The sequence below is a fragment of the Lepidochelys kempii genome, chromosome 1, assembly GCF_965140265.1.
Source record: "Lepidochelys kempii isolate rLepKem1 chromosome 1, rLepKem1.hap2, whole genome shotgun sequence".
Classification (NCBI taxonomy): domain Eukaryota; kingdom Metazoa; phylum Chordata; order Testudines; family Cheloniidae; genus Lepidochelys; species Lepidochelys kempii.
The window spans coordinates 134956307-134982401 of NC_133256.1; the positions used below are offsets into that span (position 1 = coordinate 134956307).

The 26095-nt window shown below is 40.2% G+C and overlaps 1 protein-coding gene across 1 annotated transcript in view; it reads right to left on the reverse strand.

The window, feature by feature from the left end:
- Window positions 1–1246: 1246 nt before the first annotated feature.
- The window catches only part of GEMIN8 (gem nuclear organelle associated protein 8), a 35487-nt gene continuing 10638 nt past the window's right edge, over window positions 1247–26095 (reverse strand). The window contains exon 4 of the mRNA XM_073355337.1: window positions 1247–3144. Within this exon, the coding sequence (XP_073211438.1) occupies window positions 2888–3144 (257 nt within the window). The 3' untranslated portion in view covers window positions 1247–2887. The remainder of the gene's footprint in view (window positions 3145–26095) is intronic.

The window sequence follows — 26095 nt, forward strand, 5'->3', positions numbered from 1 at the left end:
CCAGGGAGAATCAGGTATACAAGGTTCCATTTGTGCTCCTCAACTCGAGAGGCTGAAGTGATAGAACATGATATTATTTGAGCAATATTACGAAGGCATGTAATTAAGGACTGCAGCATAATACATAAGTGCAAGGAGTCAGGGGTTGTCCCTGCAATCTCAACGGATTGTCTCACATTTGAGTCCTTAACTGTGAAGCTTCCAAAATCTGGCTTTTGGAACGTCCCAGATTCTTTTACAAAACAAAAAAGATGGAACAACAAGAATTACTGTAATAAAAGGCTTCAAAACTCCACTGAATTGCCTGTGTGTGGAGTTAGTTGGCTAAACATGATGCAACAGCCTGTCCCATGAAAGCTGGGAGATCTGTAGGAGGGAGCTTCTTTCGTGCACACCTGCAGATGAGAACAACTCTCCTCCAAATCCGAGATGCATCACTCCTGCGTTGCATCAGGTGTGGGGCTCCCTCCTGCAAAACTCATGAGGAGTCAGATCAACCTCTCCCATAAAAACCTGAGAGAGAAATTAAGGGGGAGGAAGTCTCCTCCCAGAGATTTCCCCACATTATTTCATCTGGAGAGGAAGGGGAAACAGAGAAGAATGTAGGGTTGGCCCCCCTTGGAACAGGTCATGAAACCTGCATTTAAATTCCACAGATCCACTGTAATTCCATTTTAACTGTCCCCTGGCAGCCTGTCCTCTCACTCCCAGGCATTTCAGATCTATTTCACCTGGGCCTACTCCTCCTTTACAGAAGATCCCCTTCATGGAGGGGGCTCCACAAAAACATATACATCCCAAGAGTGTATTCCCTGGCAAGCTCTTCAGGAGCAGAGAAGTATGAGGGGGTATACCTTCCACCCCAACCCCACTTGGATCCCTGAGCTAGCAAAATAGCCGCTGATGTTGCAGGGGCAGCTAGCTGAGTCCCCCATTCACATGGGAAGAGAGAGATCTGTACATGGATCTGGAAGGGAAGATGCCCTTCCCTCAAAAAGCACAGCAGCCCTCTTCACCCACTTTGCACCTTACCAGATAGGCAGTGAGCGGGCCAAGGGTTCCTGTGAAGCCCTCATCTGCACCATATGTGCTTTTCACAACTTAACTAAGTTAAAGCTGCACCTGGCAAAGTGCAGCCTTCCCTGGCAAACAGAGAGAGCAAGAGAAGGTTTACCATACCTGGGCATTGAATAAAGTGTTAGACAGCTGGGGCAGGGTGTAAAAACAAATAATTTTTATCACAGAGTTTTTATGAGAAGATAAAAGTTTATTCTGTCAACCAAGAGCGATCCTAACAAAAACACTAATTCCTGACATTTCATAGTCGATCGCTAACATGCCATGACAAAATTTCAGTACACCGAATGCAGGATTACATTTCACAACCCTGACTTATTTTTTTCCCCTGTGTACGAGCTTGTTAGTTCAATTAGATCAGTAATGAGTCTTGGGAGTCTGGAAGCTTTTAATTGCAAGGAGTTCAATCTTACCGCTTCACGTTATGCTAAAATGAAGTGGGTTCAGAATGAAAAAAAAAGAAAAAAAAAAAAGAAGTACTTTTGAAGAAGCTGTAACACCAAGTGATAAAAACAAGGACATTCAAAGTTAAATCTGAAATTTGTTTTAGTCTACCTCGATACAGCAAAGGGCAGAGAGATTAATGTGGTTTATTATATGCCACACATGCTACAACAGCTAGACCATATAGGCAAGTACAGGACGTAGCTAGAGCAAATTAAACTGTTGGAACTTCAGCCTCAGCCTTCTCCAACCCAAAAACGGGTCACCCGTGTTTATGACAGTTAAGATACTAATATGTTTCTTTGCAACCACTTACGATGTAGCATGAATATATTGCATATTACACAGAGAGGCCATTTAATCATCATATTCTTTATACAACTCTTTCTACAGAAAAATGTTTGAAGTCCATATTACTTTGACTGGGCGCAGACTTATTTTGGTGCAAATTAAGTATACAATAGTGACACATAGCTGCCTTTCAGAAGGATTTTCACTATTACATATCCAGAGTACTCACTTTTCAACATTAAGGGCTCAATTCTGCCTCCTTTATTCATAGTGAGTATTGCTTACTCAGTACGTTCACAAATCAGTGGAATTATTAGTTGAGGAAGGTGCTACCCAATATGAGTGAAGGGTGACAGAACGGGAACCTAAGCCTCTCCACTGGCATGGTAGCAAAAATGTCTAATTGATTGATACATAAAGAAAAGAAAAATTAAACCAAACAGTTGTATAATAAAAATGGCCAAAATTTCTTTTTTCATGTTTTCATATAATTCTGCCTGCCAAGTTTGAGACTGGAATAAAAAAATTCCTGCCTTATTATAAAGCTTTCAAAAAGCATTCAAATGGCTGTGCTACAGTAATTTAGTATTTTGTACCCTGGCTAATTGACTGCAGGATCCCCAAATCAAGGATGAGAGTTCAGAGTTCACAACACTTCAAGCTGTACTGTGTTAAAGTTGATCTCAAGGCTACTAAAATAATAAATAAGTGGACCATTTGTAGAGATTTTAGTGTTGCTGAACAGTCTTCCCAGCTCACTAAGTGCAAACAAACGCTATTTCATTTCCTGCAAGCACGGTCAAGGCAGATCAACATTAAATTAGTGAAAATATATATTTTAAAAAGTAGTAAAATTTCACTACCCCTACACTACAAATCAAGAATTTAGCACTTCTCTGTGGAGATGCTATAGGTTCTGAAAACTCTGGTAGACAGATTAAAAAGAAGAGGGGGGAGTGTGCTTGGCAGGGTGGGAAGGAGAATAAGTGATGACCCCGGATTCATTCATTGAGCTGTGTAGCCCGACTGGGCACCCACAGCTGCAGCGCAGGACTGCTAGTACAGAAGATATCCCTCACAGTTTCAGAGGGATAACAGGCCAGTACTTGGGCTGCTTTTTATCACAGTTCCTATCAAAGGCAAGTTGCATGGCAGTCTCCATGGCTTGGATTTTGGCAGCACCCACACCGTAGAGTTTCTTCATTTCAGCCATACGTCTCTCCCCGGGTCTTTCTGCAGGGGGTTGTACCGAACGTCGTGTTGTTAGGTGCAGGTCATGATCAGCTTCGACATACATGTCCTGGTGCTCGGCTTCAAGCTCCTGCTGCTTTCCTAGGGAAAAAAGACCTCAGAAGACTTAGTATTTTATTAGGATACCACCCAGTCATGCTTTAGCTCTGCTGAAATCTCACCAGTTTGTTATTTTGTAAGTGAATACAGATTCAAATGCATGCTGGGCCCATGGTTAGACCTGAAGAACACAGTCACTCAGGCTTATTGTTACATTCACAAAGCAAATTTCACATTACATATCATGCTGCATGATGTAAGAACACCACTGAATCACATAACTAAAAATTAAAAAGAGAACAAAGTGGTCTGACTTGAATCTTGAAGTTGTTGAGAATCTTGCATTTATAAAAGCCAAAATTGAATCAGCTTCGCCTCATCTCTTCCTTACACATTTAGCATCCTGTCAAGGTGGAAGACCCAATGCTGGAAGTAATTACTTTGCAGCTGTGATGAGATGACACACAAAACAGTGTAACTTTAGTTGAACCATAGCCAATTGTATCCAGTTACATATTCTACACGCAAAGAAGGAACAAGCCAATATGTCATGCAAGTGCCAGCCATCAAGCATATTGCGGGAAATACAGCTGTCAGTGCCATGTTTACACTCTTGCACCAAGTTCATCCCTTACTTGAGTTTTTCAAAGCACACACAGACAATATTCTCATTATTTTCTGTTTTAAAAACCCAGCAGCATATTAAATTGAACAGGTTTCAGAGTAGCAGCCGTGTTAGTCTGTATTCACAAAAAGAAAAGGAGTACTTCTGGCACCTTAGAGACTAACCAATTTGTTTGAGCATAAACTTTCGTGATGAAGTGAGCTGTAGCTCACGAAAGCTTATGCTCAAACAAATTTGTTAGTCTCTAAGGTGCCACAAGTCCTCCTTTTCTTTTTATTAAATTGAAGTTACAGTAATTCAGACAGGTAAAACAGTTCTATTTGCCCTTGGAAATAAATTAAAACTCATCTGGAAGTAATATCTGGATGATTCCTCATCCCCACCTCAGCTCCATGCAGTCAACTATAAGCTAATTGAAAAACCATCACTCCAGCAAGAAGATTAATTATGTTGTTAAAACAACAGGTCCAACATTGTGGGACAACTCCTAGACGATACACTCTGCTAGGTGCCGAATATTTCCAACAACCATTGCAAACAACAGGAGACGGGGGTGCTGGAACAATTATTATAGTGGGAGTCCTGAGAGCCATTGAACCAAACTGTAAACCCTGTATTTGATGGAAACTGCTTCAAAAGCCAGGGGGTGTGACAGCACCCCCAGCACCACTAGTTCCAACACCTATGACGAGAGAAGAGTACTCAACATCTTCCACAACAGGGGACCTATTATGAATAACTTATTTTGGTTTACTTATTATGGGAAGAAAAGACAAGCAATGTGTTTTCGTTCTCGTATTTAAACAATAAAATGTTGTTACAGGTCAAAATGTATTAAACACACACAAAACTCAGTCTGTGGAGTTATGGAGAATGCATTTTTTTTCAGCACTAACACTGAGATTAATCCCTAGTGAATCCCAGAACACCTGGAAACCCAAAACCAAAGTTAAGTATCTTGATACATCTGTCTTGGAACATCTGCAGTTTATTTTTACGCTGGAAAGTAGTGTGTAGAACAGCCAACTGACAGCCTGTCAGCCTCACTAAACAAATCATTCCTCAGACCTCGTTCACAGAAAATAGATATTTTAAACAGTATAATATGAAACTTCAACTCTGGCGTCTGTTTCTTTGCTGGAGAGACAGAAAGCTTTGTCTTGCCATTTTAAAGGTTACTGTATTTGTCCATATTTCTGTGGCAGAAGTAGAGGGAGAGTTTGGGGGACTATGAGCACACCCGTTCTTCTATTATTTTGTTTTAAAAGGCATGTCTCCAAAGGAAGAACATTCTTCTGTCAATACTCCTGAGGAAACACATAGATTAGGGTCCACATACAGTTAGAAACTTATAAGACAGGGGTCAGCAACCTTTGGCATGCGGCCCATCAGGGTAATCTGCTGGCGGGCCGCAAGACAATTTGTTTACATTGACCGTCCCAGTGGCAGTGGTTTGCTGCTCCCGGCCAATGGGAGCTGCGGAAAGCAGCAGACAGCACGTCCCTGCAGCCCACCACTTCCCACAGCTGCCATTGGCCGGGAACGGCGAACCATGGCCACTGGGAGCTGCAGGGGACCGTGCCTGTGGATGGTCAACATAAACAAAATGTCTTGCAGCCCACAAGCAGATTACCCTGATGGGCCGTGTGCCAAAGGTTGCCGACCCCTGCTCTAAGGAATATCCTTTGATCCTAATCCCAAAATAAATCAATGCACTGCTACAGTATATGTTTTATTTTGTATTTATAAATGTATATCCCTTGATTTTTGAATCCAGGTTTACCAACCCATTTATTATCCCATAGCTCTGGTGAAGAGACTCCCCAAATCACTACATCATATAGTCTCAGATATTTAAAGCCCAGAGCCAATCCTGTTTAATACTCTGCAGAAAGAGGTCGGACTCAGAGGACATGCAAAGGGACACACAGCTTTTCACTTCTACGACACTTGTTCAACTTCAGCCCAAGACACTAGTGCTAAAAGGCATTTCTAGCAGAGGTGTTTTGGGGCCTATGTGAAGTACGTTTGCGGTCTGAAACCAGTTATTTGTGGTCACAAAAGCTACTATCATAATGAGCACTAATTACTACAGTTGTTGGAAATCTTGGGAAAAAGGCCAAGGAAGGAATGGATATATAAACTGAAGCATCTATAGCAGTAGTCTCTCCAGCACAGTGGGGAAGTTTGACTGCATTGCTCATACTGCACTTGCTCTGTGGAAAAATGGCAGACTTTGGTCTCAATCTGGCTCTTTTCACAGGCACAAAAATACAAAGAACCTGCAAGAAATGTGCAATTATCCTTGGATCAAAAGATTTGAAAATAAATAACTACCAATGTACTGAATTTAAGAAAATGTTATAAACTGCATACTGTTATAATGTATATAGGTCAAAGCAAGGAATCCAGCACTCCTCTGAAGCAAACACCAAAGTTAATCTATACATAAGCTAGTAGGGCTCACTAGGAAAGTTATTCTCAACCAAGAGTACTACAGTCCTCTCGCACTCTCAGATCTGAGCCTCATGGCCAAAGGAACTGGAGCAAGGAATACCTCTGAAAAAACAATTTACACAATTCTGAGTGGACCCTCTTTCCACTCCCCATAGACTAAAATAAATATATCAAAGCTTCCCTTTAAAGCATTCAATTACTGACAAGATTTTACTTTCTATTACAATTGTGGAACAATATTTTGCAAATGTTATAAGCCAGGAAACCACCTGTGGTGTCATCTGGTTATACTATGAAGAATAAACACGGCTGACATTTTTATAATTGCCGTTTCCTGGAATTCTCCCTCCCCCACCCCTAAAGTTACTTTTGTCTTAAAACCCATCTCTAGAATCAATATATCACTACTGAATACATTTCTGATGTGAGATGATCCCCATTTGGAAAAAAAACAAAACAAAAACCTGTCAGACCATTTTTCAGATACAGTAAAGAGGAGATTCCTTTCCAACTTCCAGGGTCCCAAATACACTTATTTAACTAACTTTCATGTGTACTGGGACACTACCAAGGTTTTCAAGCCTTTATTAATATCCCACTAAAGCTTGATTTTGATTAGGAGCACAGAGTGCAAAAATAATAATGAAAAACTCCTATAATGATAAGTCACCCTGGTAATCAGGCACCAAAGCAATCCCTTTTTGCCTACACTGCCTGCTATAAATAATCATCTTTAATTTGGTAATGTATTAGATGAGACAAAATCTGCACAAATAAAGATAACTGCAATTCTACTGACTGTCACTGGCAGGATCAGAATAAGCTGCTGTTAGTTCAATAAGGATTAAGCCCCCCTGCCCCTCCCGCCAGGCCTGCAACTGGGGCTCCATGTGGACACAACAACCCTCCATGTGCGCGCATTTGAAGGATGGGGGCCTGAGTCCTCCTCAAGATTTAAGAAATTTTTCCCAAAGGCCCTTAGTAGCCCAGATGACTATCCTCAATTTAAAAGAACATCTACTTCTGTAATTTTGATCCATTTTGCCCTTCATTATTTCTAATATCTTCTAAGAAGCTTAAAGAGTAACCACAGAAGTTTACACTTTTAATTTATATTTTATTTATTTAACCAGGGCTTTGGGGTGGAGCCTGGAGCTGGAGCGCAGAGCAGTAGAGCTGTAGGTTTTTGCTGGAGCTGGAACAGAGCTGGAGCACAGAAAAACTTGAGTGCTCCAGTTTTTTTTTTCCATTTTCAATCCAAAATGAATTATATTTAGCAAGAAAGTCCTAAAGGTGCCAAAAAGTTTCAGACTGTATAACAACTGATATTAACATCTATTTTACCACTTTACGTAATAAGTCACAGTTATTCTCACTTTGTAATTTTGTATCTGTACATTAAATCTTGATTTTGGCCAAAGTTTTTTGGAGATATGTTTTATTAAAGAATCAGATAATTATCAGACATCCGGCAACATTGCAGACTGCTTCCACCCTTGTGCCAAGGTTAGGCGAGTACTTACTCGTGTAGATTAGTTAGATAAGTATGTGTTGATACTTCTTTTGTAAGGGTTGACCAATGAGACGTGATGAGTGCTGCAATTACGGAAAAGCGTGATGCAAGACGCAACATTTAAAGTTCTCACAAACAAGTATATTGCAAAAAAAAATGTGTTTTTTATTGATATATTAAGATATCACAAGAGATATTAACCATTTAAGCTTATTTCTCACACGGGCTCCCGTTACCGGTACATTTGTTCATTGTACATGCTCCCGTATCACTCTGGTGGACTTATTTTATCTGTCATCTGTCCAACGGTCTTTTAGTAGTGTTGTTTGTAATTTTAAATTTACCGAAAAAATTTACGCATGCAGCAGGCATATAAATATATAGTAAACATTTTTGCATAAATTAGGAATGATTTATGTGATATATCCAGAGTGATTGGAAAATGTCCAACACAACTTTGGGGGTGACTGTTTGGTCATTTTAAGAAAAAACGTTTCTGTGAACACGTGTCCTAAAATTCTTTCTAAGGGAGCTATAGTCCCTTCAAGGAGGTGATGAAAAGTTAATTTCTGATCAATATCTCAAAAACGCTTTAATATAAAGTAAAGAAATTATGTCTGTGTCTTAGCGTATTACATTATCCAAAATTATTTAAACCACAGGTGTCCCGAACTGGCGGTTGGTGGTTTTTATTTCAAGAAAGGCTTGTCTTCGACTGCCCCTGGCTACGAGTGGTAATATTATGTTCCATAATAAGTTAATAATTTTTGGTTATTATTTATTATTAAGTTTAAAATTTATGGTTCCAAAGTTGAAAAATAAGTAATAAGTAAAATTGTTTGTATCATTCTAAGAATCTAAGCATATTAACATTTTTAAACAAATTTTCTCAGAAACGATTATACAAAATAAATTAAGAGTACCATTTTAATGCATGTTTTAGCATTAAATCATATTCCAGGGTCGTATCTGTTAAAGAGTCGAAGATTTAAAAAATATTAAATAAAATTAGCCCAGTCCCCCGCAGTTCATGATGCCTGTAGTTTAAATAATTTTATTTGAATGATGTTGTATGATAGAACGTTGGAAATAAACTTTAACGGGAAAGTGGATTCAAATTGCAAGCACAATCCTTTTCGTAAAAAGAACAAATTTTTGGAAATATGTTTTTCCTTCATCAGGCTGGAAACATTATACAAGATAGAGCAAATAACAGGTTCTAGCTTGTATAATCTATTCAGGCTGATGAAGCAAAAACATATTTCCGAAAATTTGCTCTTTACTAAAAGAGCTTGCAATTTGAATCCGCTTTCCCATTAAAGTTTATTTTCAACCTTGTAACGCGTAGCCTCGTTACTTCCCAACAATTAATGTTGTAGAACAGCGATAGCACATACTAACGCTACGGCACATAGCAAATTTCATTGATATATCTATATTAAAGCATTTTTGAGATATTAATTAAAAACTTGGAAAATATTTCAAATATTTTTACCGCAAAATTTTATAAGAAAAACTAACTTGCAATTTATAAATAAAAATGTGTATTATGGATATTAAAAATACTTCTTACTTCATTAAAACTGAAAGAAACATGTTAAAATATTAAAATATACTTTAATAATAATTTTGTGTAAAAAGAAAATACGATCATTTTTGTCCAGAAAATCCAAAATAAATTTGAAGTACCTTAAGTGGTTAAGATATCATAAGCAGGTACATTATAAAAAAATGTAATGCTTTTGTTCATTGCTTTTTGAAGATCATAACAAGACACATTTGGATGGGTAGCAGCACAAGAAGATTTGGCCATGGCTTCAACAAAAAAATCAAATCTGCCCCGCATGATCGATAGCCAATTTATGGAAAAGAATTTCTTTTGAAAAGCCCAAATTTGGGCTTTTGGGGAAAACAAAGAAGAAATCGGCAACGTGCAAGGTGGAAAAGGAAGTGAATGGTGAGCTCAAACCATACAGCTTCAAGACAAGTGAAGTAAATGCTGTGAAGAGTTTCAACCTTTGGCGGCATGTAAAACGTAACCATCCTGAAAACTATGCGGCTCTGGTTACAAAAAAGGACCAGAAAGCTGAGGCAAAACAGAAAGCTGACACGGCTAAACGACGTTCATCTGGCTCTTTGAAAACTCCTGGAGAAAAGAAACCCAAAATTGAGCAAACAAAACTTGACTCGTATTTGAAGTCCTCAAAGGTTACAGTCACCATAGATGCCAGTACTTTCTGTGAAGGGCTGATGGAAATGGTTTGCTTGAGTTCAATGCTGCTCACTACCTTCAGGCTGAAGAACAAAGTATTCCAAAAAATTGCAGGTGAAATGGGTTGGCAGCTTGGTGTTTCGACAGGGCACGATGCGGTTTGTCATTTAGTTGTCAGCACAGCTGAGTGTAGTAGCGAAGAGTTCAAGAAAGCTTTGGAGCAAAAATGTGCTACCTGAAAATGGATGCGGTAACCCATGGAAACAGAAATTTCCTTGCAATCAATGCTCAGTACTACGAAGAAGGAAAAGACAAAGCTGTGGTAAAAACCTTGGACATAATCGACACCGTCACAATTCTTCGTACGTGAAAAGTCAAGTAAAAGCTATTTTAGAAAAATTTGGGATTAGTGAAATGCAAGTGCTGAGCATCTGCGTTGACAATGCAGCAAACATGATGTGTGCCGTCAAAAATTTTAGCGAGGATAATGAAACCATTTCTACCTCTAAGAACAGGGATGTGGACAGAACTGAAGCTATTTTGCCTGATGAAGGAACTAAAGGAATGGATGAAATCAAACTCAACATGGATGCTGCTGCGCAATGGATTAATGACCCTAGCCTCATACTTCCAACATGGCTTCATGAAAATGACTCAAAAGTCCAACTGATGAGGTGTGGTATTCACACTCTTCAGTTGGTAATCTGGGATGGACTGAACAAAGAACATGCAAAGAAATTTCTGGCAAAAATTCAACAAGTCGTTGTCAAACTACGAACCCCAAGTATTCAAAGTGTTCTGCTTGATCTACATGGGGTAACTCAATCATTGGATACTGTGACTCGCTGGGGTTCAACATTTGCAATGACTGATCAGCTTCTTGTTTTTCAATCTTACTGTGAACAAGTGGCTGCTGCTGGAACAAGAGAACTCAAGATAACAAAAGCTGAATGGGATGAAAAGAACCTGTGAGACCTCTTGGCAAAGCCAAACCAAACAACTGTGAATCTTCAAGCTGTTGATGTAACCCCAGAAGTTTTAATGAAGGAATGGTGAAAACTGTCAAAATTCTTGCAAGAAAACAGTGGACAAATTGTAGAAAGAATTCTATCCTCCATGCAGAAATGCAAAGAGAAGCTTTTTGACAATATTAATTTCCTTGCTGGAGTTTATGTTGACCCCCGGTATTGATTCTTCTTACCTCAAGAGACATACCAAAGGCAAAGGAAGGGCTCCTTGATATTGCTCGACGACTCGAAAAACAAAATCTATTGCTACATTTGAACTCAGCAAAAGAGGTTGAAGAAAATGAAACACAACAAAAGGAGTCATCAACAATCGAATTTGCAGTTTCAGAAAGTTACATCCTTCAGAAATAACAGGCTGTTCTCAAACTTCTGTCTCCACTCTGAATTTGTTTGAGCATCCATCCCCGAGACGTCTTCAACCACCACAAGGAAATGGAGATAATTCAAGCACCAATTCTTCAGAAGATGACGCCTTCGAAAAGGAACTGGATAAACAAGAAAGATGCTGGCGAGTTTCTGCGATTCATAACTGTAATGAAGCATTATTCGAGAGAAACATTCGGAAAGATTGTGAGGCGATGGAGTCTGTTGGTAGGGTAAAAGTTAAGTCTGTTTTTGAGGCCATTCACCACCCACAATGCATTCAGGCTGCCTGTAGAATTGCTTCGAGCATGCCAACAACTCAAGCTACTGTAGAGCGACTGTTTTTAGCTTTAAAGTTAATTTTAAATGATTTGCGGCAGGCTATGAAAGACTACTTGATTGCTGCAATATTTTTTTACAGAATGAATTATGAATGATTCTAGTTTGTATCATTGCCGATGACATTTAAATTGTTTTAAAAGTCTGAATAAAAATAATGTTTTTTCAAAATTACAGTATGCACTTTTTTAGTTAGTTAATTAATTTGAGTTGGCGTGTGGAGCGGAGTCAGAGCGCAGCTCCAAATCCCTGATTTATATATTTTTATTTGGAGAAAGATCTGTATGGAAAGACTTGTGTCTGCTGAGCCTATGCAAAATGACAACTATTCTCATAAAGACTTCTCCATAACTCTTTGGGTGGAAACATTTTGCACTCTGCCATGTTTCTGGGTTATGGCCCATTCAAACGATATTCTGGCAACAGTCCACAGCCCTGCTCTTCAGAAGAAGTGGCAAATGGCTCTTCCTTGACTGTCTTCCAGTTTCCATTATAGATAGCAGATTATTCTTTATAAAAACATTTCACTTTCCTCGGTGTTTTTCTTTTGTGATGTCTGAGGAGGATTCCTGTTCAGTGTATTTGTCTGTTTATTACAAAGATAAATAATAGTCTGATTTCTGAGCTTCCCGATCCACTCCTAAATATAAACTGGACATGAGCAGCATGTCACATTCCCCTTTTACACTGAGGTTTTTAGCTCCTAGTTCTAAAGAGAAGCAGTCCTCTGGTGTGCTAATCTTCTACCCATATGCTACTCCACAGTTTGAGAGGCTGATTCTTCCACAGGTTTTGCTAGGGAGCCATAAAACTACAGCAAACTTCCATGTGATCTTTTCTGAGCTGGCAGAAACAGGTTATTTTATCATAAAAAATATCAATCACTAACACCAGCTAAACCTTTAGGTACAATTAATAAATACCTTTGTATAAAAACACAAAACAAACTTTAAAAACTGAGGGTTCTGTACTTGGGATCTCCAAGGTATTTAGCTTTAGCTCTTTAGAAATCCCAAGGAGCTTAGGAGTTCCACACAAGGCTGAAGCCTCAAGCTCTGCTCCTGCAGCAATGCAGAGCTTTGCAGAATGGCATGTCAGTCAGTGGGAGCCCGGGAGATGCAACCAATTTTCGGGTAAACCCAAATTCAAACAAATTGGGATTAAACAGAAACATAGTCTTATTTATGGGATATGGTTTCTTTGACACAGGTGAGCACTAAATAACGAGAAGTCCTGCACATACGTACTAAATGAGAAAATACGATGCAGCGTGAGCAAGCCAGTTCCAGCTGTGAATTACCTTAGGTAGGCTGCATCCATGCTTAAAATTGCCATTAAATTCAAACGGACTTTTGCTTGCAGAATGACAATATTAGCACTACAACTGAAAATTTAATGAAACCCCCTCCCCTCCCACTGAAACATGATCTCCAAGGGAGATCACATCACTGCTCAAAGGGGAGGATTAGGACTTGTCTACACAGGGAAATTGACTGGCATAGCTATAGCAGAGTAACTATTCTGCTACAGATCTGCTGGTATAAGTCCCATGTGTGGACACTATTCTGGAATAAAAGTAACTTTTTTCTGGAATAATTCCCCATGTAGACAAGCGCTCAGTCACTGCCATGGCAGCCAACCACAAAATGGAACTAACAAAAAGTGTCCAAAGGATTATAAACCCAGGTACCTTCATGCAGAATAGTTCTAACTCATCTCCACCCCTACTAATATCTGGAATAAATATCAAACATTTTACCATGAGCTTGCCTTAAATCTATGAACACCACAACTCTTAAGAAAAAACAGTTTCACTGTGGATTTCAACATAAGAAATAGGAGCAGACGTGTTTCATTGTCAGTCTTGCTGTAGTCTGAAATCTCACTGGGGAAACGAGTAGGAAAGAGTCCAAAGAGTATACTCCTCAGAACGGATGTGGTTGTAATAGGCAATCTGTTACAGCAGACACAAAACAGATTTCCCAAATCAAATGTATTCAATTCAGCTTATTTCCTTTTGTTATAACAGACACTTTCTTAGCTTTTCTAGAGCTTTAGGAGAAGGAAACTGACAACTGTAGAAATAAGATGAAATCACTACCAAGATATTGAGTAAATGTAAATTTAAAAATTTAAATATATAGTAGTTAGAAACAAGGAACTGAAATCAGAACTCTTGGGTTCCATTTCCAGATTTGCTTTACAGGAGTTATAATGTAGGCAAGTTACTTATCCTCTCTGTGCCTCAGTCTATTGATCTATAAAATTAGTAGAATGTTCTCCTACCTCACAGGTAATTTTGGAAGGATTAATGGTTACAAATTATTTTGAAATCCTTGGAGTAAAGGACTTGTAGAAGTGCAGAGTAATAGGAGATTAAAGAAATGAATTTCTCTTTTACAAATATCATTAACAAATAAGGACTCGGTTCTGATCTCACATACCTGCCCAAGGATCCAAGATCAGAAATGACTCAAGATTTATTGTTTAGTTTGTTATCAATCAAACGTTCACACTAGCAACACTTTACATTTCTACTGTCCAGGATCCGCAACTAAACTGCCAGTCAGCTGGTTTATGTTTCCCCCATTACCTTCCACAGTTAACAGTTCTTAAATAGGTTTCAGAGTAACAGCCGTGTTAGTCTGTATTCGCAAAAAGAAAAGGAGTACTTGTGGCACCTTAGTACTACAGCTCACTTCATCGGATGTAGCTCACGAAAGCTCATGCTCAAATAAATTGGTTAGTCTCTAAGGTGCCACAAGTTCTTAAATAATCTCATACTCCCAACTATAACATGAACTCAAACAAGCATTACTACATATAGAAACCAGCTTGATTGGCAGTAACTACTTTGAGTGAAAGTCTGTTCTAGAAATTAAAGACAGCTCTATCAGAATCCATGAGCATATCTCTCTGCTACACATGGACCGATTCACACTGCATACATAATGGACTAAAGCATCTAGAGTCACTGAGGCATAGCATCGTTTTACAATGTTAAAGTGACCAGAACCAGGTCATATTATGCTGTACTATTCACCCAGTAAGACACACACACTATTGGAAAGGATATCCAGAGTCTGTACGCTTAAGTCACGTGACAGAATTACAACGTCAATGGGCTGCTGGCCATTACTTTGAAATTAGCGCAGGATCAGGCCCTGGCAGCTGCTTTTAGTAAGGATCAAGTCTACATCAATAAGATTAGATTCAGACCAGCTGATTGTGCACTCCTTCCCCTCCCCCTAAAACAATTCCAATCTGTCGCTGATGGCAACAATGCTGATAACAGACAAAGACACCAGTGCTACTGGTAAACAGAGAGATTACTTAAACCAGGGGAGTGCGAATGTACTTTATTATCTGCTCCATTACAAAAACAACTTGTATCAGCCTCTTAAAGAAATTCAGAATGCCCAAATCCAAAGGTGTTTTATTTTTAAATCTGTTTTGCCATTGTCAAAGAGTACCATCTATGTTCCGAGTATAGTTGTGAACAAAGATTAAGTACATGTGCTACGAAATAAATGTTTCATACCTGCACAGAACACCACAGAAAACTGAATAGTACTGAAAGGTGAATTGTGAATCTAATCCCAAACAGTATTTTTCCTGCATTACTTTCTAAAAATGTAATTCTCACAATAGCATATTAAATTGTTGAGCTATATTTCCCAACTCCAGCTACAGACAGGGACCCTGAAGTGAAGCTAGTTTTACTGTTTGTTATATGAATGCAAATAAAATAATAAACAATGGGGAAATGGTTACTCTTTGCTTCAGCAAAAACTCTCTTCAGGTGTTTTTGGGTAACATTTTGTAGCTGTCATGTTAACCTTTTCTTTTCTTTTTTTAAAGGAAACATACAGAAACTATGCACTGACCTTTTAGTTAACTAGCAGTGATCCAAGTAACTGTTACTGCAGACACACAGAATAAAATAAATTACACTGATCAGGATTAAGCTGGCCTCAGCAAGTTAAAAAAAAAAACAAACAAAAAACCCCCAAAAGTCCATGCCTCTAGGCAATCAGGGCAAGCTGCCTAACCTGGCTTGTCCATCATTTCATAAGGGGCCTCTTGAGAGAGGGGTCATCACACTTTCCAGAGTGGCTCAGTTGATCAGAACTTCGGTAGCAAGGGATTTGGGATTTTTCCTCAGACTTTCTTCTGAATGTTCTTCATATTTTCCTCTGATATTATATTATGGTAGCTGACCACCCACCAACTTCACTGGTTATTGGTCAACAACTTTGGCACTCCACGCTGCTATAAAAATTAACTCAAAGAAGGAGAAACCTCCTGTATGCCAGGAAGCAAAAGTCCAGACCAGAGTCTCCTAGTCTTGATACTGTCTTTCATCTACCAGGGCATCTTAGTAAATTAAGATTTACGATGTCTACTGAAAAAAGGTCACTTCCCTCCCTTGTAATTCTACACTGAAAGCAAAATTATCTGCTCACTCAAACTATGTGTACGTCAACTGAAAAACTGACTTCAATGGGGCTACTCACATGACCACATTTAGGCATGTTCTGAAGAGCCTTGGTGAACTGGGGCTTTTACCAACCAAGAAGCGCAACAGTCCACCCCATAAGAAGTGGGCAGACTCGGCTCTCTTAAAATCCATCTTAGCAAGAAAAGTCCACAAAGGATGAGAAGGCATTTAACACCTACTGCCCTGACAGTATCTCCCTCAATGTGCCAGACAGCTTGCTCTGATTATTATGCATTTTCCTTCTTTGCAGTTAAAAAAAAAAAAAGTCCTTTACAATTAAAACCCCCCACTGAACAGTTCCACAGGTGTAGACTTCACCAATGCTGTCATAAGAGAAGAAAATGATTACTTAGCTATACTGTACCAAAACTCTGGCATAGTAAGGTGAAAACAATCACAACTGATGAGGCTTTGAGCAAATAATCTACTATTACTGGTGCTCTAGTCTCCTCCACAGCTCTGTCTCCAGCTGCTGAAAAGGAAGGCAATCTGCAAGGACTATGCAGTGGGAGAGAATATCAGAAGGTTGGCGTACTGATACTTGGGGACAACAGTGTTAAAACACACTTTGAGGACCTAAATTCTGTAGTTGATTTCAGTGGCAAAGTAGTGCTGAATTTTCTGGTGCTGTGACATTTCTGCAGTAGCTCCAAGTGAAATCAAAACTAGGAGGTTTTTACTGAATTAAATATGAGCAATCACAGAATCAGGAGAGTGATTCTCTAGCACCCTGTGTTATTTACTCTAATATTAATTTCAATACAAATCTCAGTTCAAAATTTATTTTTCATTTTACACTTCTGCCATATTTTCAACATGTTGCAGAATTTTATATTGACAACACTTTCAAAAATCAGGGAAGACTTTGGCAGCAGCACAGGGGATTTTGGCACTCAGGAGGCAAATGAGAATTGTGGAACTGGGGAGGGGATGCTCCAATCTATTTTCAGTACTTTATATAGCCCCCATCTCTGCAGTATTTGAATACCTCACAATCACTAACATACATATCTTCAGAACAACCCTATGAAATAGGGGAGAGCTATTATCTCCATTTTGCAGGCACAGAAAGACTAAGGCTATGGCTACATGAGAGAGCTTGCGGCTTCGCAGCTGCACTGATGCAGACATGCCACCGTAAGCTCTCTAGTGTAGCTGCTCTAAGCCAACAGGAGAGAGCTCTCCCAGCAGTTTACTTACTCCAGCCCCCCGTGAGTGGTGGTAACTATGTTGGCGGGAGAGCACTGTCCACACCGGCGCTTATGTTGGCATAAGTTATGCTACTCAGGGGGGTGGCCGTAGTGTAGCCATAGCCTAAGTGACTTTCCCAAAGTCACCCTGGATGTGCATAGCAGAGCACAGAATTGAACCCAGTCTTTCAAGTTTGAGGTGAGCAGCACCCTAACCATCCTTACTCTCTCCCCTTCTCTTTCACTCTCTCTTTTGAGCAGCTTAGTAGGTGACAATTTTGGAAGGGGGTGGGGGCAGCAGCACTCGACCTCTCAGCTCCATTTCCCCTGATTGCCTCTAACAACAATGCATAGAGCGTTGTTATCCGGATTGGGATGCTTGCTAACATGTTCAGAGAAATAGTGAAAGATGCTGACATTTAAATGGTCATTACTAAGTTTGCACATTAACACCCATTAAAGTGAATGGGAGCAGTTGACACCTCTCAGAGCTACGCATTTGGAAGGTTTTCTTTGTAACCAGAAGGCAGGGATCAGCAACCTTTGGCTCGCAGCCCGCCAGGGTAAGCCCCCTGGCGGGCCAGGCCGCTTTGTTTACCTTACGCGTCTGCAGGTTCAGCCAATCGCAGCTCCCACTGGCCGCGGTTCACTGCTCCAGGCCAACGGGGGCTGCGGGAAGTGGCGGCCAGCACATCCTTTGGCCCACGCCGCTTCCCGCAGGCCCCATTGGCCTGGGATGGTGAACCACGGCCAGTAGGAGCTGCGATCGGCTGAACCTGTGGACGCGGAAGGTAAACAAACTGGCCTGGCCTGCCAGGGGGCTTACCTGACAGGCTGCGGGCCAAAGGTTGCCAATCCCTACCATAAGAACTAGAAAATTAATCTTTTAAAAATGAAACTTTAGATATTGTGCAGCCATATTCTGGGACAGGTGGTAGATTATGTGGCCAATTCTGTGACCAGGGAATTGCAGAAACTATGGACCTTATTTATATCTCATTAAAATGTTGGTCCTTCACCCTGCTTTATTTATCCTACTGTTTTATACCACAACACTTTTAAAAGTTCTCATAGAAATAGCTACTGTAATAGTTCCTCCCCCATCTCCCATGCAAAAGGGGTTATAGTAAATAATTCTTATTTTAATAGATTATTAGCTATTCGTTGTTTCCAGGTCCCTGCTTCCACTTCCCGGTAAGAGACAGTGCGTGGGGCTCTGCTGAGGTACACTCCTGCAGGACTCATCAGGGAAAGGGCAAAGAACTGACCATCAGAATTCCAGCCGAGGTGCACTGATTTTGGAGACCAGAAATGCCAGACAGTTCTCCTGCAAAGTAAGGGTATCCAACCACAGCAGGTTACAGGGCAGGCAACAAACACACAGTCTGGGGAGAGGAGCACATAGAGAGCTGAATAAGTATTCAAGGCAATAAGGTGACTACTTCTGAAGAGCCACCAGAGGAGCAGGAGACATGGCTTTCCTCTAGAGCTGCTCTTGTCAGCAGGGTCTTACCAGTTCTTTCCCCAGCAGCTGCAGCTGCTCTCCCAGGCTCCCCTGGAGGGGAAAAGAATGTAAAGGAGAGCATGGGAGCCAGTAAGAGCAGCTGCAGATGCCAGCAGAATAAGCAAATAAGCAGGACTAACTTCAGAAAATTGCTAGTGTAGCAGAGTCCAGTGCCAGAACTAGCTCTAGAGGAAAACAGAATTCTAGGCTCCCCACTGGGCTATTCAGATACAATCCCCTAGTACTCCACAGTCCCACACAGACAATCCCTCCCTCCTCCAGCTGGAAGTACTCACGGTTTGTCACTCTCCCCATTCCCGGGAAGTGTCTTTCACATCCACAGGCTCTTGGGCCTTGTCTACACTATGAAATTAGGTCGATTTTGTAGAAGTGGATTTTTAGAAACCGATTTTATACAGTCAATTGTGTGTGTCCACACTTAGCGCATTAAGTCAGTGGAGTGCGTCCTCACTACTGTGGCTAGCATTGACTTAAAAAGAGTGGTGCACTGTGGGTAGCTATCCCATAGTTCCTGTAGTCTCTGCTGCCCATTGGAATTCTGGGTTAAGCTCCCAATGCCTGATGGGGCAAAAACATTGTCGCGGGTGTTTTGGGTACATGTCGTCAGGCCCTCCTTCCTCCCTCCCTCCGGGAAAGCAACAGCAGACAATCATTTCGTGCCTTTTTTCCTGGGTTATCCGTGTAAACGCCATACCACGGCAAGCATGGAGCCCGCTCAGCTCACCGTCACCATACGTCTCCTGCGTGCTGCTGGCAGACACGGTACTGCATTGCTACACAGCAGCAGCTCCTTGCCTTTGTGGCAGATGGTGCAGTAGGACGGATAGCCGTCATACATCTCCTGGGTGCTCCTGGCAGACCTCGGTGAGGTCGATCAGGGACACCTGAACAGACATGGCTGTTCTCCTTTTAGAGCACCAAATGGAATCCAGAGACTCCAGGTTATTCTATTCTTTAAGTTTCATCTCATGGAGATTCAGTCCTGCCTGGAATATCATGCGAGCTGGAGGCTTCTGCCTCAGGCTGCTCTCCCAGCCGGCAGCAGCTCGCGGTCGCACCTACCCCAGCCTACCCCTTGCTCCCATGGCTCATGAAGCCTCGACAGTAGTAAGGAGCAGTTCAACAATCGGCTGGTGACCACTGGCTTAATGGAATCACCAGTTCCGCAGGGAACCAAACAGAATAGCCGGCATAGCCCAATAAAATAAAATAATAATAAAATCATCATCATCATAATAATTAAAAAAGGGAATAATAGTTAAATAACTACACAAATTCTGAACGTAATGAAAGGAAGTTTTCTTATAATTCATTGCTAGATAGAGAGGAGTGGGCAAGTGATGGGTGTAGGGAAGGACAGTGTGAAGTAGGTTAACAGCACAGTTGTGTTCATACTATAACTACAGTATGTGATTCGTGTGATAATGTAACTGATTCGTGAGATTATGTCAGTTAAATTTTGCTCTCAGAATTAGTTAGGGGTAGTTTAGGAACATACACCTCAGCTGTAATATACGTATTGATTACGTGATCACAAAGAGAATACGAAGAGCTGGAGAGCACTCGAGCAGAACTCTAGGAAAGAAAAGGAGGTGTTTTAAAAGAGAGGTCTTTGTAAAGAAAAAACTCTGTCCCTACTGAAGTGTTCCATCAGACAGCGAGATTCAGAGTTTGCCAGTTTCAAAGGCTTTAGTGTAAAAGTAAAGAGTTACTGCAATGCACACTGCCAGAACACAAAAAGACTTTAGTAGCCTATAGGTTCTTGAAGTCGGTAGTGGTTCCTGGGAGGAGAAAAAAAAAGCATAACATCTTAAAAACAAGCTCTGTTATTTTCTTTTTTTTCACTTTCACGGATATATGGCTATAAAGAATAGTACTGTGGCAAACTAGTGTTGACACATATGAGTGTACTGGGATACACGTAGCTTTAGGAGCCTTCACTGACCAAACATAACCTGCCTACTTTAACTGCAGCTTTTTCTTCCCCCACCTCCTTATTATTCACTTTCCCTGTCTTTCCAAAATACTGCACTTACAGTCACCATCCTCTCCCATCATTCTGACATTTCATCTCTCCCCACCCTGAATTTTTATCCCTCTTTTCATATAATGTTCAAGCTCCCTGTCCTCACCTTCAAGGCATTGCACATCTCCATCCTTCTCCTCCCACACACTACAGTCTGCAAGATTCTCTTAAGTGAAGTCATTGTGAACCTTCCTGTTAACCTCAATGATCTGTAGTAATGTAATGGTCTGCCATTAAAGGAGGATGCTTTTAAAATAAAAGGGGTTTAAGTTTAGACCATCCTTTGCACTGAATGAGGCAGGATCCTGGGGAAAAACAGTATGTGATCACAGAATAAAGACCGCCATATGCATACACACAAGGGAGTGGAGTTACAGTTGTAAAGTATTTAGTAACTTTTGAGTGCTTGAAAATGAAATAAACAACATTCTTTTAATGTGTTTTTGTATGTAAATATAGTAACAATCAATGAAATAGCAGCAGCAGGGTAAGATGGGAGATAAATTTGTCTATTCACCCTTCTTGCCAGCATTATCTCATGTTCCTTAATCTCCAACCATGTCCTCTCCTCATTGCCCCATTTGTCTTCTATGCCCACTCCTGATTCCATGACTTTCTGCGTCCCACCCAATAGTATATGTCTGGAATAAAATCCCAATTAACATACGTCAAGTTCTTGCACTATAATCATTCAAAAGAAAACAAGTCTAAACCCTCCCTTCTCTGTAAAGCATGCTTGCCTCAACACCCATAAAACACCATGTCTGTTTATTCTGATTTCATAGAATCATAGAATCATAGAATATCAGGGTTGGAAGGGACCTCAGGAGGTCATCTAGTCCAACCCCCTGCTCAAAGCAGGACCAATCCCCAATTTTTGCCCCAGATCCCTAAATGGCCCCCTCAAGGATTGAACTCACAACCCTGGGTTTAGCAGGCCAACGGGATTGTTAATTTCTTGGGGTGTGGATTTGTTAATTGTTCAGCACAAACTATGGTGTGTAGCACTATGTACTCTTATGGCAGATAAGATATTGATCTTGAGCTCCCTCCATGGTCACGAGGCTACCAGGCCAGAACCATGTTGGGCTGTGATGGATTACAAAGAGAAAAATACCGGAGAGAGGATATATACAAGGCAGATAATGTGATCACTTTTATGTGCCTCGTCTACCTTTCCTTGAGGATCAATACAGCTTCAAGGATGAAAGACAGAACAAGATAGTGTCATGACAGAGTTCAGCTTCATGAACCCTCTATAAATTTCATCTGGCTTAAAAACAGTACTCAGGAAAATCAATAGCTCTATATAATTAAACATAGCAGCACTGTATCTTTCACCACCCACATGGTCTCAACAGAGCTCACCACTACTCATTTACAGCACACAGTAGAGAACATAATATTTTCCCCTCCCTCTGCGTAGCTACTTTCTTTTTTTGAGCAACTCCAACAGAATTTATAAAAACCTATTTTATTTATTTATTGATCAGAAGCAGTTATTCCTGAATGTACAGATAATGTATTTTCTGAATTAATAATAAAAGTTTGCACTTAAATAGCATCTTTCATCTGAGGCTGTGGGAACAATTTATAAATATGTAGTACTTTATTAATTTAGCTTCAATATTTCTATGAAGCAGGTAATCATCATTATCTGCACTTTACAGATGAGGAATCTGAGGTCACACAGAAGAGCCTAATTTTGCTTTCACTTGCACCATACTAAATCAAGAATAACTTCACTGAACTGAATAGAATTACACCTGCCAAAACTAGTGTGAGAGCACAATCAGGACCTCAGTGTCTCACCAAGGTGTCCCAATAAGTCCGTGCTACAGCCAGGAATAGAAGCCCTGGTGTCCCAACTCAGAGCTATAGGCCTTCACCAAGAGGCCTTCCTCCTGCTTATAACTGAGGCACAGAGATATTAAATAACTTGCCCAAGGTCACATAGCAAAGTCTGTGGCAGAGCCAATAACTGAACCCAGATCTCCTGAGTACCAGGCCTTTGCTTTAATCATAACAATCCTCAAATACCCACCATGCATGAAAAAAATTAACAAAAGGAAAATGTTCTGCATTTCTAAATGGTCTTAGTTGTAGTTCTCGAAGTGTTTTCTCTCTTCAGATTAAGATCTTCGACAGAGGCCTGCTTCTGCCACAGCAGAACTCACACGAGTACAGGTTGCACATCAAGCGCTATTCTGAGCTTCATTATGTTGCTAATGTTATTTTCCTTGAGCAGTGTATTACCCTGAATCACAGAAACATAGGACTGGAAGTGACCAGGGAAGGTCAAGTTAAGACCACAGAACCAGTTAAGAAGTTTTTCCTAATGTCCAACCTAAACTGCCCTTGCTGCTATTTAAGCCCATTGCTTCTTGTTCTATCCCCAGACATTAAGGAGAACAATTCTTCTCCCTTCACCTTGTAACAACCTTTTATGTACTTGAAAACTGTTATCATATCCTCCCATAGTCTTCTCTTCTTCAGACTAAACAAACACAATTTTTTTCAACCCTCCCTCATAGGTCATGTTTTTTAGACCTTTAATCATTTTTGTTGCTCTTCTCTGGATTTTCTCCGATTTGTCCACATCTTTTCTGAACTGTTGCGCCCAGAACTGGACACAACACTCCAGTTGAGGACTAATTAGCACAGAGTAGAGCAGAAGAATTATTTCTCTGGTCTTGCTTACAACACTCCTACTAATACATCTGGGAATGATATTTGCTTTTTTTTGCAACAGTGTAACACCGTTGACTCATATTTAACTCGTAATCCTCACTATGACCCCCAGATCCCTTTCTGCAGTACTCCTTCCAATTTTGTATGTGTGCAACTGATTGTTCTTCCCTAAGTGGAGTAGTTTGCATTTGTCCTTATTGAATTTCATCCTATTTACTTCAGACCATTTCTCCAGTTTGTCCAGATCATTTTAATTTTAATCCTATCATCCAAAGCACTTGCAAGCCCTCCCAGCTTCGTATCATCCCAGTTTGATGATACCAAGATGGAGGGGTTGCAAGTGTACTCTCTATGCCATTATCTAAATCATTGACTAAGATATTCAACAGAACTGGACCCAGAACTGATCCCAGTGGGACCCCACTTGATATGCCCTTCCAGCTTGACTGTGAACCACTGATAACTACTCTCTGGGAACGGTTTTCCAACTAGTTATGCACCCACCTTATAGTAGCTCCATCTTTGTATTTCCCTAGTTTGTTTATGAAAAGGTCATGTGAGACAGTATCAAAAGCCTTCCTAAAGTCAAGATATACCACATATACTGCTTCCCCCCCTTATCCACAAGGTTTGTTACCCTGGAGAACAATTGATCACTGTCCTCTTTATAACAGCCCTTAATATATTTGAAGACGGTTATCAGGTTCCCCCCCCTCAGTCCTCTTTTCTCAAAACTAATCATACCCAGTTACTTAAAACTTTTTCTCATAGGTCATATTTCTCATTTTTTGGGCTCTCTTTTGGACTCTATCTGATTTGTCCAGGTTTCCTAAATTATGGTGCCCAGAATTGGACACAGTACTCTGCTGAGGCCTCACCAGTGCCAAGCAGAGCGGCACAATTACCTCCTGTGTCTTAAATACACGACACTCCTGTTAATACACCCCAGAATAATATTACCCTTTTTTGCAACTGCATCACCCTGTTGACTCACATGCAATTTGTGATCCAATATAATCCCCAAATTCTTTTCAGCAGTACTATTAGTCAGTTATTCCTCATTTTGTAGTTGTCCATTTGATTTTGCTTTCCTAAACATAGTATACCTTGCATTTGTCTTTACTGAATTTCATTTTGTTGATTTCAGACCATTTCTCTAATTTGTCAAAGTCCTTTCGAATTCTAATTCTGTCCTTCAAAGTGCTTGCAGCCCCTCCCAGTTTGGCATCATCCACAAATTTTATAATACTCACTCCATTATCCAAGTCATTAATGAAAATATGTAGTAGTATTGAACCCAGGTCTGACCCTTACAGGACCCCACTAGATACACCCTCCCAGTTTGACAGTGTACTACTGATATCTCCTTTTTGAGTACAGTCTTTCAACCAGTTGTGCACCCACCTCAGTTATTTCATTTAGATTTACATTTCCCTAATTTGCTTATGAGAATGTCATGATTGTGTCAAAAGCCTTACTAAGATCAAGATTAAGCCCTTTACTTACTTACACATCTACTGCTTTTCCCCCGCATCCACTAGACCAGTAACCCTGTCAAAGAAGGAAATTAGGGTGGCTTGGCATGCTTTGTTCTTCACAATTGCATCCTGGCTATTGATTGTTTAATAATTTGTTCCTGAATCTTTCCAAGTATTGACGTTAGACTGACTGGTATATAACTCCCCAGGTCCTCTTTGTTTCACTTTTTAAAAATAGGTACTATGTTTCCCCTTCTTCAGTCCTCTCAGAACCACTGAGGATGGGTAAGGTCCTAGAGTGCTTCAGCTAGTTCCTTAAGTACCCTTGGATGAATTTTATCAGGCCCTGCCAACTTGAAAACATCTAATTTACATACATATTCTTTAATCTCCTCTTTGTCTAATGTAGCTTGGGTTCTTTCTCCGTTGTTATTAAATGTGAATTGTGTTGAGTATTTTATCACTAATAACCTTTTTAATGAAGACTGAAGTAAAATAGGCATTAAACACCTCAGTCTTCTTGATGTCATTACCTATTAGCTCTCCTTCTCTGGCTAAGTAGAGGACCTACACTTTCCTTTGTCTTTCTCTTGCTCCTAATGTCTTTAAAGAACCTCTTCTTATTGCCATTTGTATTTCTTGCTAGGTATAACTCATTGTGTGCCTTAGCCTTTCTGATTTTGCTATTGATTGTATGTGTACACTTAAGCCTGTGTGTTTCAGCATTCCAGATATTCTTGACTCTAAGGATTTAAATAGCAGAATGTAATTTATAAAAAATTCCTACTTGTTGATTACACTTTTTTCAAATTATTTCCCTCCTCTCTCCCTCCTTAATGCCCAGAGAAAGGATAGCATAATTACAATGAAAGCTCATTCTATTAAGCATTTATGCTGGATATTTCCCATGCAAAGAACATGGGGAAAATGATGTTTTTCACATTGTTTCCTCAAAACAGATTATAAACTTGTGTATAAACTTTATTTGTCTATGCAATAAACTATAAATCAGGACAACAAGACACTTTGTTTTTTTAAAAGGATT